Raw genomic sequence first — 13,115 nt, 5'->3', positions numbered from 1 at the left:
GAGCGGTGTGTGAGGAGAGAGGAGAAAGGAGGTGTGTGTGAGGAGAGAGGAGGTGGGAGGGGTGTGTGAGGAGAGAGGAGAGAGGAGAGAGGAGCTGGGAGGGTTGTGTGAGGAGAGAGGAGAGAGGAGAGAGGAGCTGGGAGGGTTGTGTGAGGAGAGAGGAGAGAGGAGCTGGGAGGGGTGTGTGAGAACTATGGCACTGCACATTCCTGAAAGGTAATTATGGCTTAGGTCACCTTCATTGTACCTGATACAGTCATTGATCATACAGTATATGCTTCCATACTAACAACCTGGCTTTGAAGTCTTTGGAGATTTGTAAAGTACTGAGAGGACAAATGGTTGCAGTTCTCGGTTCTGTTCTCTTTCCACTAAAGCTCTGCAGCCCTGCGGCCTTTAAAAAACACTATTTCTGCCTTTCATCTGTCCAGCGCCCATGGCCTGCCATCTTTACGCTCTGGTTAAGGGCAACTTCACTGTGACTGATGTTGCCCTCCTTCCAGTTGATTGTAAAAGGAGGCTCCCCATGCAGGCTGGTAGGAAGAACATTTGCACTCAGGAAGGTTGAAAATCCCATCAGATGGAACCAAATTAATTTGTAAGGCATAGTGTTCAGGACAGGGTTGCAAAATTCTGTGAACTTTAGATCAATTTTAGATCAATTCCCGGTTTACCAGAAAATCCTAGTTGGAGGATTATGGATATTCTGCTTATTCCTTCTTGATTTAGAAAATCCCCCAACTAGGATTTCAGGAAAACCAGAGAATTTATTGAAAGTTACCAGAACAACCCTATTTCAGGAGCACTGGCATCATAATGGAAGACAATATGGAGTTCCATCCCTTCATTGCGATTCTATTCACTCTTTAATCGGGAGGACGGCCGTAGTCAGGGCAGCAGTGTAGAAAATGGTTTCATCCCAGGGGGATAAGAAAAAACACATTTTTAATTTCTCCTCTAAAGCAGCCGGGGAAAAGAGAGAAACCGATATAGATGTAAGTGATGGTGTGGAGCCAGGCGGGCGGCTAGCCGGGACAGCCATAGAAGACTTCGCTCAGTTCTCTCATATCTGGATCCAGGCCTTTTTTACTTTCTCATAACAGGAAAGGCTCGTGGGCACTGGAGGGTGACAAATCTTGCACAGAGGGCAAATTGACCAGCAACAGAACACAATTTGTCCTTTAAAAGAATGGCGGGCCGGGCCCTGTATGGCTTCAGTAATTAGTTTAAGCTGCCTTGAGGCTGTGGTGTGGCGGTCCAGGGGTGGACCCTGTCGAAGGAAGCTTAGTGTGTCCTCTGATAAGATACGGTGATGCTGCGTCACAGACAGACAGCCTTACCCTGAATCCTGATGTGGCTCCGCCACTAAATATATCAATTAACACGTCTTTACATAGAGATAAAGAGGAATGCGAGCAGAGATTATAGTTGAGGGGTGTCAATGATGTGTGTGTGTGTGTGTGTGTGTGTGTGTGTGTGTGTGTGTGTGTGTGTGTGTGTGTGTGTGTGTGTGTGTGTGTGTGTGTGTGTGTGTGTGTGTGTGTGTGTGTGTGAAGGGGAAGCTTAAACAAAGATGATGGGAAATGAGAGTGATGGAGTCTCCTACTGGCATGTTCTTACTGGCACGTACAAAGACAAAGACATGTACACAGAGCTGTTTGGACAGCATCTGTATCGTAAAGCTGGGAGTGTCACAAACATGTATGAACTGGTCTGTGGAGCGTGTTTAGTGACATCCGACATCTCCCCCTGAACCATTTCTATGTATGTGACACAGTAAAGACAATTTTCTCTGCCTTTCCCAGCCCCAAAAATATAGAATAAATAAGAAGGGAAGAAACTACAGGGAAAACATGATATTCTGTTACTCAATTTAGTAGAAGCAGAACCTTCAGGCCCTTCGAAGTTTGAGGATAAACAGTTCTGAACTCCTGGGTGGGGAACTTTTCCTCCTTTCTACTTACCTCCCTGGCTAAAGTCAGACAGCGGTTGCGCTTGGCTGCCTGGTTGTTAATAAAGGGGTCAGGTGCTTGTGGAGCTCTCAGTCAGAAAGCAAGAAATGTGGATCTCTCCACAGACACCGCCACGCATGATGAAATGACATGCATGAGGCTGGGGCAGCACCTCAACACACACATCAGCCAGACAAAAAGACAGGAGGAAGATGGAGTGAGAGCTGTAGAGACAGAGAGAGAAAGAGGAAGATGGAGTGAGAGCTGTAGAGACAGAGAGAGAAAGAGGAAGGAGGAGTGAGAGCTGTAGAGACAGAGAGAGAAAGAGGAAGGAGGAGTGAGAGCTGTAGAGACAGAGAGAGAAAGAGGAAGGAGGAGTGAGAGCTGTAGAGACAGAGAGAGAAAGAGGAAGGAGGAGTGAGAGCTGTAGAGACAGAGAGAGAAAGAGGAAGGAGGAGTGAGAGCTGTAGAGACAGAGAGAGAAAGAGGAAGGAGGAGTGAGAGCTGTAGAGACAGAGAGAGAAAGAGGAAGGTGGAGTGAGAGCTGTAGAGACAGAGAGAGAAAGAGGAAGGAGGAGTGAGAGCTGTAGAGACAGAGAGAGAAAGAGGAAGGAGGAGTGAGAGCTGTAGAGACAGAGAGAGAAAGAGGAAGGAGGAGTGAGAGCTGTAGAGACAGAGAGAGAAAGAGGAAGGAGGAGTGAGTGCTGTAGAGACAGAGAGAGAAAGAGGAAGGAGGAGTGAGAGCTTTAGAGACAGAGAGAGAAAGAGGAAGGAGGAGTGAGAGCTGTAGAGACAGAGAGAGAAAGAGGAAGGAGGAGTGAGAGCTGTAGAGACAGAGAGAGAAAGAGGAAGGAGGAGTGAGTGCTTTAGAGACAGAGAGAGAAAGAGGAAGGAGGAGTGAGAGCTGTAGAGACAGAGAGAGAAAGAGGAAGGAGGAGTGAGAGCTGTAGAGACAGAGAGAGAAAGAGGAAGGAGGAGTGAGAGCTGTAGAGACAGAGAGAGAAAGAGGAAGGAGGAGTGAGAGCTGTAGAGACAGAGAGAGAAAGGGTGGGAGAAAGAGGAAGGAGGGAGGGGGGATACGAGTCAAAGAGAAACGGAAGGTATAGAAAGGAGGAGGAGAGTAAAATAGAAAGAGATGCTGGGTCCTTTTCCGCAGCAGACTTTATAATTGGCTTTTGGGCCAATTAACAGGCCTGTTTCATCCTCCACCAGCAGCTAATTGAAGTAGAGGATACATCCGCCACACGGCCTGGAAGGGAAAGAAGAAGAAGCGGCTTCTTTTCAAGATTCTACCGGCTCCAAAACAAGCGTGATGGGAGGACATTTGGCAAACAGCGGAGAGATGTTCTGGCGCGTGTTTATAGGGAAAGGGGTAAATTAATCGGATCCGTGGAGAAATCATTCACAGAGATGACCTAACCTGTCCAAAGACCACGCTGCATGTCCTACATTGGGGAACATGCTGAATGAGCATGTAAGCGTAACGCCCTATAAGCATTCCAGAGGAGGCTGTTTAGCCTCTGATGACATTACTGTAGTGCACACACTGACTCCTGCCTGGCAGATCATATCGACGGGACATAAAGACACCATGATGACACTTACATGTAGGTAATCACTAGATACAGTTGAAGTCGGAGGTTTACATACAACTTAACCAAATACATTTAAACTCAGTTTCACAATTCCTGACATTTAATCCTCGTTAAAAGTCCCTGTCTTAAGTCAGTTAGGATCACCACTTTATTTTAAGAATGTGAAATGTCAGAATAATAGTAGAGAGACTGATTTCTTTCAGATTTGATTTCTTTCATCACATTCCCAGTGGGTCAGAAGTTGACATAGACGCAAGTAGTATTGGTAGCGTTGCCTTTAAATTGTTTAACTTGGGTCAAACGTTTTGCGTAGCCTTCCACAAGCTTCCCACAATAAGTTGGGTGAATTTTGGCCCATTCCTCCTGACAGAGCTGGTGTAACAGAGTCAGGTTTGTAGGCCTCCTTGCTAGCACACACTTTTTCAGTTCTGCCCACAAATGTTCTATAGGATTGAGGTCAGGGCTTTGCGATGGCCACTCCAATACCTTGACTTTGTTGTCCTTAAGCCATTTTGCCACAACATGATAGTGCCACCCCTGTGCTTCATGGTTGGGATGTTGTTCTTCGGCTTGCAAGCCTCCCCCCTTTTCCTCCAAACATTACAATGGTCATTAGGGCCAAACAGCTCTATTTTTGTTTCATCAGACCAGAGGACATTTCTCCAAAAAGTACGATCTTCGTCCCCGTGTTTAGTTGCAATCCGTGGTCTGGCTTTTTTATGTAGGTTTAATAGCAGTGGCTTCTCCCTTGTTAAGCGGCCTTTCAGATTATGTCGATATAGGACTCGTTTTACTGTGGATATAGATACTTTTGTACCTGTTTCCTCCAGCATCTTCACAAGGTCCTTTGCTGTTTCTCTGGGATTGATTTGCAATTTTCGCACCAAAGTACATTCATCTCTAGGAGACAGAATACGTCTCCTTCCTGAGAGGTATGCCGGCTGCGTGGTCCCATGGTGTTTATACTTGCGTACAATTGTTTGTACAGATGAACACGGTACCTTCAGGCATTTGGAAATTGCTCCCAAGGATGAACCAGACTTGTGGAGGTCTACAATTTTTTTATGAGTTCTTGGTTGATTTCTTTCGATTTTCCCATGATGTCAAACAAAGAGGCCCTGAGTTTGAAGATAGGCCTTGAAATACATCCACATGTACACCTCCAATTGACTCAAATTACGTCAATCAGCCTATCAGAAGCTTCTAAAACAATGACATAATTTTCTGGAATTTTCCAAGCTGTTTAAAGGCACAGTTAACTTAGTGTATGTAAACTTCTGACCCACTGGAATTCTGAAACAGTGAATTATAAGTGAAATAATCTTTATCTAAATAATTGTTGGAAAAATGACTTGTGTCATGGACAAAATAGCTGTCCTAACCGACTTGCCAAAACTATAATTTGTTAACAAGAAATTTGTGGAGTGGTTCAAAAACGAGTTTTAATAACTCCGACCTATGTGTATGTAAACTTCCGACTTCAACTGTATGTAAACAAAAACACAAATATGGCCCAACAAAGCAGAATGTCCTCTTGGACGGCAGCATGGGTAAGAGACATTGGCTAAGACTGGGAATTTGAGATTCCCCAGAATTTGAGATTCTCAGTCAATCTGCACGACACCTCTGGTGACTCCTTGCAGAGCACACACACACCATCCAGTCCTCCTCCCCGTCTCCCCTCTCACTCTCCCATTTCCAGAGAGTCCACTTCTCAAACAGACTGACAATAACGATGGAAACATGGCACTTTGAACATCTACAGAGGAATTTGGAAAGCTCTTATCGTCCCTCACCTTCTGCCCTCAAAAGGCAATTCTCTTCAAGACAAGCCAGGAGGCGATCAAAGTGAGCCATATTGCTCTGGCCCTGCCTGTTTTGGTCCCTGGCAGACCGCAGACAAGGACTGGCCGGCATGATAGCCTTCGTTCGTCGAGTTCATGTGCAATTCAAGTCCTGTTTTTGGTCGACTGGTTTTATTTTCCAAAGGCCCTGCAACCTGCCTGATGATCCATTTTAAGGCCTGTACATTTAGGTTTCCTGACCGTTTGAGGCGCACGCATCCAGACTGCACAGTCAGGCCCGGAACAGCCAGCCCAGTCTGGACAGTCTGGAAGAGCAGGAGCATTATAGGGCTGCCATGAAGGACCTCAGAACATGATGGCCTGATGAAAACAACCGTATGACGGTTGGCCTGCCACCTCACAGAGCCTCTTTATTAAGGAAGGCAAGGGAAGGATGGGAGGATGGATCTCTATGTGGTTCTGCTGCAGCTTGAAGGACTGACCTCTTGCTGGGAGCTATTCACTATAGTACAACTCACGTTTACCCAAATCTCATAGACATAACATTGGCCCTTATCCAGATACGATTACGGCAGGAACCTCTACAGCAGTGGTTCCCAAACTTTTTATAGCCCCATACCCCTTCAAACATTCAACCTCCAGCTGCGTACCCCCTCTAGCACCAGGGTCAGTGCACTCTCAAATGTTGTTTTTTGCCATCACTGTAAGCCTGCCACACACACACTATACGATACATTTATTAAACATAAGAATGAGTGTGAGTTTTTGTCACAACCCGGCTTATGGAAAGTGACAAAGAGCTCTTATAGGACCAGGACACAAATAATAATATAGTAATAATCAATCATTTTGCTCTGTATTCAGCCCTCTTACATATAAAACCTTGTTTGTTCATCGAAAATTGTAAATAACTCACCACAGGTTAATGAGAAGAGTGTGCTTGAAATGATGCACATACTTTAACTCTGCAATGTTGGGTTGTATTGGAAAGTCTGAGTCTGAAATCATTTTCCACACATAGTCTGTGCCTGTATTTAGTTGTCATGCTAGTGACGGCCAAGAATCCACTCTCACAAAGGTACATGGTTGCAAAGGGCATCAGTGTCTTAACAGCGTGATTTGCCAAGGCAGGATACTCTGAGTGCAGCCCTATCTAGAAATCTGGCAGTGGCTTCTGATTAAATACAATTTTCACAGAACCTCTTGTTGCAATTTCAATGAGGCTCTCTTGTTCAGATATCAGGACTGGAGGCAGGGCATGAAAGGGATAACGAATCCAGTTGTTTGTGTCATCCGTTTCGGGAATATACCTGCATAATTGTGCACCCAACTCCAGTGCTTCTATATATCACATTTGACATTTTCCGTAAGCTTGAGTTCATTTGCAATGATACATACAATGATGGAAAGACCTGTGTGTTGTCCTTGTTAATGCAGACAGAGATGAGCTCCAACTTCTTAATCATAGCCTCAATTTTGTCCCGCACATTGAATATACTGTAGTTGCGGAGAGTCCCTGTAATCCTAGATTCAGATCAGAAAAAACATCACCCAGATATGCCAGTCGTATGAGAAACTCGTCATCATACAAGCGGTCAGACAAGTGAAAATGATGGTCAGTAAAGAAAACTTTAAGCTCGTCTCTCAATTTAAAAAAACGTGTCAATATTTTGCCCCTTGATAACCAGCGCACTTCTGTATGTTGTAAAAGCGTCGCTGGTCGCTGCCCATTTCAGCGACCAGCAATATGGTCGCTGCCCATATCATTGCATATTGCAGAAAATACACAAGAGTTCATGGGCCTTGCTTCAACAAAGTGAACCATTTTCACTGTAGTGTCCAGTCATTCCCTTGGTAGCAAGAGCCTCTCGGTGGATGCTGCAGTGTACCCAAGTGGTGTCGTAAGCAACTGCTTGCACGTGCGTTATCACTCCACTATGTCTCCCTATCATAGCTTTTGCGCCATCAGTACAGATACCAACATGAGCAGCAGCTACGTTTGGCTACGTACGGACCATTAGTGGAATTCCCAGAAGAGAGTAACGGTTAAGGTGATTGGATGTTAACTATTTGACTAGCCTTGGGGCGGCAGCGTAGCCTAGTGGTTAGAGCGTTGGACTAGTAACCGGAAGGTTGCGAGTTCAAACCCCCGAGCTGACAAGGTACAAATCTGTCGTTCTGCCCCTGAACAGGCAGTTAACCCACTGTTCCCAGGCCGTCATTGAAAATAAGAATGTGTTCTTAACTGACTTGCCTGGTTAAATAAAGGTTAAATAAAAAATATAAAAAATAAAAAATTTGACATTGTGTTGTTATTTCGCTGAACACTAGATTGTTGAATTTTATTTTTGGCAGTTAAACGAGGCTACTCAGGTGAGAAAAAAATCTCACCCAAATGCATAGACCCGTTGGAAAATATAAATGTTTGACAATGTGAAGGAAAAACTAAGTTACAAAGAAAATGTGTATTTTTTTTTTAAAGTGAATAAAAAATGTATTTGGCGTACCCCCGACGACATTGCGTGTACCCCTGGGGGAATACCTGCACTACAGTATATAAACCAAACACAACAATCACCTCATTAGAAAGCAGTGAGAATTAAAAGACAAGAGGTGGTCTCAGAGGGACTCCATTACAGCAGTGTTAGTGGTGTGTGGAACGAACGCTCAATGTATTATCCAGGAGATCCAGACAGAGCACTGCAAACAGCTGACTAATCTACCACAGAGAAGCCCCCAGCCCCATCTACCTCTCCCCTGCCCCCCTCCCTGGGGACCAGGATGGATGCCCAGAGACTCTAACCAGGTTCTAACCAGGGAGAAGGGGGAGGGGATCTGGAGACATAGCAGGGAGCCCTCTCCTCATGGGCCACAGGCTGGATTCATTCAGACCTCTGATTCCCAGGATGTAATGTCTAGAACGATACATCCCCATGTACATACTGTACTGTATATAGACATAGGATCATTAACATATCCAGCATACTGTAGGTCCTGGATGGGCTTATGGTATAACACTGTGGGTTTGTCATGGTACAGTAGGAGGACTTTTCATTCAAAACATATCAACCAACCGAAACAGAATTTAAAACAGTCTCTAAAATTAAAACTCCAGATGGCCATATTTGTGCTAAAAATTATTGTGGGTATTTATTGTTTGATTATATGTGATAATGAGAGTGGATTTCCTGAGGCAATTAGGAATGTGTGTGTGTGTGTGTGTGTGTGTGTGTGTGTGTGTGTGTGTGTGTGTGTGTGTGTGTGTGTGTGTGTGTGTGTGTGTGTGTGTGTGTGTGTGTGTGTGTGTGTGTGTAAACATTTTGAGAGAGGACGAGAGGACAGAAAAATGACAGGATGGACCATCAAGTCTGTCTTATAAAAATATATAAATATTGTGAGCATAACATGTTGTGCAAGGCGTCAGTGTGGCTGACTTCAGTCCAGTTCAGTATGTGTGAGTGAGTGTCGATGTGATGTGGTTGTGTTAAGAGTAGTAACATTAATGCAGACATGTCCCATGCCAGGCCCTGGACCCGGGGGCCCTAGCCTCTGACAGAGGGCAGATCAGGGGCACTTACCCCTGGCAGAGTCTTCTGTTCATGGAGGGCGCTCTGGGCCTTCAGTGCTGACTCTCTGGCGCAGTACGTTAGAAAGGCACATCCTGCAGAGAGGACAACACAGATGAGAAAGGAGAGATACACATCCTGCAGAGAGGACAACACAGATGAGAAAGGAGAGATACACATCCTGCAGAGAGGACAACACAGATGAGAAAGGAGAGATACACATCCTGCAGAGAGGACAACACAGATGAGAAAGGAGAGATACACATCCTGCAGAGAGGGCAACACAGATGAGAAAGGACACACAGGGTTGATTATTACACGACAAATGACTGGATCACTGCACTGTAGGCTGCTACTGGTATACTGCAAAGTGCAAATAAAGGGTGATGTAAAATACAACCCCAGTCTTTGAAGAACATCCATAGCATTGTTCCTAGATCTGCATATTACCACTTGATGAATGATCACGTTCATGATTGTTGAAGAAAGAGCACTAAATGTGCCTGGCATGCATTTCCTAGCATCACAATAATTAAAACCCTATGATGATGAGCCCCAAACACTGACCCCTCACATCTCAGGAGACTCCTCTCAAAGATGGAAACCCCAACAACAATATATGAATGTCCATTAATAACTTCTGCACTAACAAAAATGTGACAGCTTTCATTAAAGGCTGAGTGGTTGTTCTGTTACACACTTGGTTGAGTTGACAGTGGGTGACCCCTTTCCGAAGAGTTTTTGCACCGGGCAGCATAATTTCCCATTACGGCATGTCACACCTGCTGCCAAGACTCCCCATGGGAGAAGAGGGGCGCACACACACACATACACACTCACACATACACACTCACGCACACACGCACGCACATGCTCGCACAAACAAACACACACACAAACACACAGGACACACACACACAGGACACACACACACAGGACACAGACACAGCACCCATCACCCCTGAAACAGAGCCCTGCTCTCTGGCTCCTCGCCAAGAGAGCTCCCTTTCACTACAACCTTCATCCACCTCCACAACCAGGAAGTTACTCAAGAGGAGAAATCAGCTAAACGACACTGATGAAACAGCCACACAGCAAACCCGCAAAAAGAACGCTTTGAGAGCCTGGAAGGAATTAGCTCCTCGTCCTGTGTGACATTAAAGAACTGAGCTGAGGAGATGGGACTGGACCTCCTAGCAGGCATAACCCACAGCAGGCTAATGAGATAGAACCACTGGGACTGGTCTAGCCTGGCCCTCCAACTAACCCCTTCTTAATATCCATGTCATAGTTCATGGTTCCAGGAGATGTTTTTTTTAATCATCACATGATATAAGGGTTTGGAAATGTACAACAGATCAATGCACAAACTGGTGAGACTGTGGCATTTTATCAGAGTTTATGTAACACTTTAAATTGATTTGTTTCATCTAGGGAGTGAACCTAGTCATGCAAGACAGGAGCCAAGGCCTAAGTAGGGGGAGACTCAGCCTAACATAGTGGCTCACTGTTAATATTCAGGCCAGGCCAGCTACATGGCTACTTATGGTAGGTCCCAATAAGTCTCTCTTGGCCAAGGGTAATTGGAAGACTTCATGAAAGACTCAATATCCAATATATTGCTGGCTCAAGGAAGAACTTGGACCCGGGGGACTATGATAAAGGAGTACAATCTGGATCAGACACGTTCAACTTGGTGGTGAACATGAAAAAGGATCACAATTACTGAGTGAGGCTGAGAGTGGGAGACAGCAGATGAGCCAGATGGGGATGCAGGAAGTGGAGGATGTTGCCATGGTTATAGAATGATTCTGAGGCTTGCTTGTTAGCGATGTCTGAAAGCAGTGGTAGGCTGATTCCACTGATGAGAAGGTTAAGTGGAGTGAAAATAATACTTTGGTAATCTTTTTCAAATTTGCTGCTGCACAATCATTTCTGAAAGGAACAAAAGTTCAATGAATTGCATTAAAGCGAAATTAAAATTTAAGCCTAGAAAAGTGTATTGGAATAGGAGCTCCTTCCCTTGCATTATCATTTTTGACGTTTTACCCAAGAGCACTTCTGAACCATTTCCATGGATGTATTAACAGCTAATCTGTTTAACAGTATTTAGTAACTTACTCACTATGGAACACCACGCTTTACGAGCTAAATCAAGGGCTTCATCTCCTGACAACAAAGCGCTAGCTACCATGCTAGATAAACTTATGGCAAAATAATGAGTTCATCGCCTGTGAGTTTACTGGAGTACAAACAAAGTTGGATTTTATTCAGGATGACGTTTCCAAGCGAGTTACTGATCTTAAAAGATTTCGAGCTGAGTGCACAAAGCTTGGCGATAGAGTTGACAAATGTGAGGAGATGTCAACTCAGGGCCAAATCAGAATGGACCGTTTTGACTCGCTACCAGGACTTGCAACGTAGAGACAACGTGAGAATAGCCAATATAGAGGAAAATACTGAGGCCTAGAATGCTTTCTTTCATCTTTCATCAATAGATCACTTCCAGAGTGGTTTCCAGATCTAGTTGGAACCGAAATTGAAGTGATGAGAGCTCATCGCTTAAACCGGCACATTGACAACTCAGCCAGATCCCAAACCTTGATTTTACAGGTGCTCTGATTCCCTGACCGAGACCGCATTCTGAAGGCGCTAGGAAGAACCCTCTCACTCTGGCATGGCAGGAAAACCGATTCACAGCGGAATAGTCTACAGCAACTACACCAATGCGAAGTGTCGTAACTTTTCACAGAATGTAAACTCAGCAAAAAAATAAACGTCCCTTTTTCAGGACCCTGTCTTTCAAAGATCATTTGTAAAAATCCAAATAACTCCACAGATATTTATTGTAAAGGGTTTAAACACTGTTTCCCATGCTTGTTCAATGAACCATAAACAATTAATGAACATGTACCTGTGGAACGGTTGTTAAGACACTAACAGCTTACAGACGGTAGGCAATTAAGGTCACAGTTATGAAAACGTAGGACACTAAAGAGGCCTTTCTACTGACTCTGAAAAACACCAAAAGAAAGATTCTCAGGGTCCCTGCTCATCTGCGTGAATGTGCCTTAGGCTTGCTGCAAGGAGGCATGAGGACTGCAGATGTGGCCAGGGAAATAAATTGCAATGTCCGTACTGTGAGATGCCTAAGACAGCGCTACAGGGAGACAGGACGGATACCTGATCGTCCCCGGAGTGGCAGACCACGTGTAACAACACCTGCATAGGATTGGTACATCTGAACTTCACACCTGCGGGACAGGTACAGGATGGCAACAACAATGGCCCGAGTTACACCAGGAACGCACAATCCCTCCATCAGTGCTCAGACTTCCCGCAATAGGCTGGACTGAGGGCTTGTAGGCCTATTGTAAGGCAGGTCCTCACCAGACATCACCGGCAACAATGTCGCCTATGGGCACAATCCCAGCGTCGCTGGACCAGACAGGACTGGCAAAAAGTGCTCTTCACTGACAAGTCGCAGTTTTGTCTCACCTGGGGTGATGGTCGGATTCACGTTTATTGTCGAAGGAATGAGCGTTACACCGAGGCCTGTACCCTGGAGAGGGATCCATTTGGAGGTAGAGCGTCCGTCTTGGTCTGGAGCGGTGTGTCACAGCATCATCGGACAGAGCTTGTTGTCATTGCAGGCAATCTCAACGCTGTGTGTTACAGGGAAGACATCCTCCTCCCTCATGTGGTACCCTTCCTTTAGGTTCATCCTGACATGACCCTCCAGCATGACAATGCCACCAGCCATACAGCTTGTTCTGTGCGTGATATCCTGCAAGACAGGAATGTCAGTGTTCTGCCATGTCCAGCGAAGAGCCCGGATCTCAATCCCATTCAGCACGTCTGGGACCTGTTGGATCAGAGGGTTAGGGCTAGGCCCATTTCCTCCAGAAATGTCCGGGACTTGCAGTGCCTTGGTGGAAGAGTGGGGTAAACATCTCACAGCAAGAACTGGCAAATCTGGTGCAGTCCATGAGGAGGAGATGCACTGCAGTACTTAATGCAGCTGGTGACCACACCAGACACTGACTGTTACTTTTGATTTTGACCCCCCCCCCCCCCTTTGTTCAGGGACACATTATTCAATTTATGTTGGTCACATGTCTGTGGAACATGTTCAGTTTATGTCTCAATTGTTGAATCTTGTTATGTTCATACCAATATTTACACATGTTAATTCAG

At 45.3% G+C, this 13,115-nt stretch overlaps 1 protein-coding gene across 15 annotated transcripts in view; it reads right to left on the bottom strand.

The window, feature by feature from the left end:
- LOC109895264 (CUGBP Elav-like family member 4) overlaps window positions 1-13,115 on the bottom strand; it is a 177,784-nt gene that overhangs the window by 148,269 nt on the left and 16,400 nt on the right. For all 15 annotated transcript variants that reach the window (XM_031830841.1, XM_031830844.1, XM_031830849.1 and 12 more), the window contains exon 2: window positions 8,931-9,013. In XM_031830841.1, the coding sequence (XP_031686701.1) occupies window positions 8,931-9,013 (83 nt within the window). The remainder of the gene's footprint in view (window positions 1-8,930; window positions 9,014-13,115) is intronic.

This window comes from Oncorhynchus kisutch, linkage group LG8, assembly GCF_002021735.2.
Source record: "Oncorhynchus kisutch isolate 150728-3 linkage group LG8, Okis_V2, whole genome shotgun sequence".
Lineage (NCBI taxonomy): Eukaryota > Metazoa > Chordata > Actinopteri > Salmoniformes > Salmonidae > Oncorhynchus > Oncorhynchus kisutch.
Note: the sequence above shows the minus strand (reverse complement) of the source record. Positions and strands in the feature narration are given on the sequence as shown.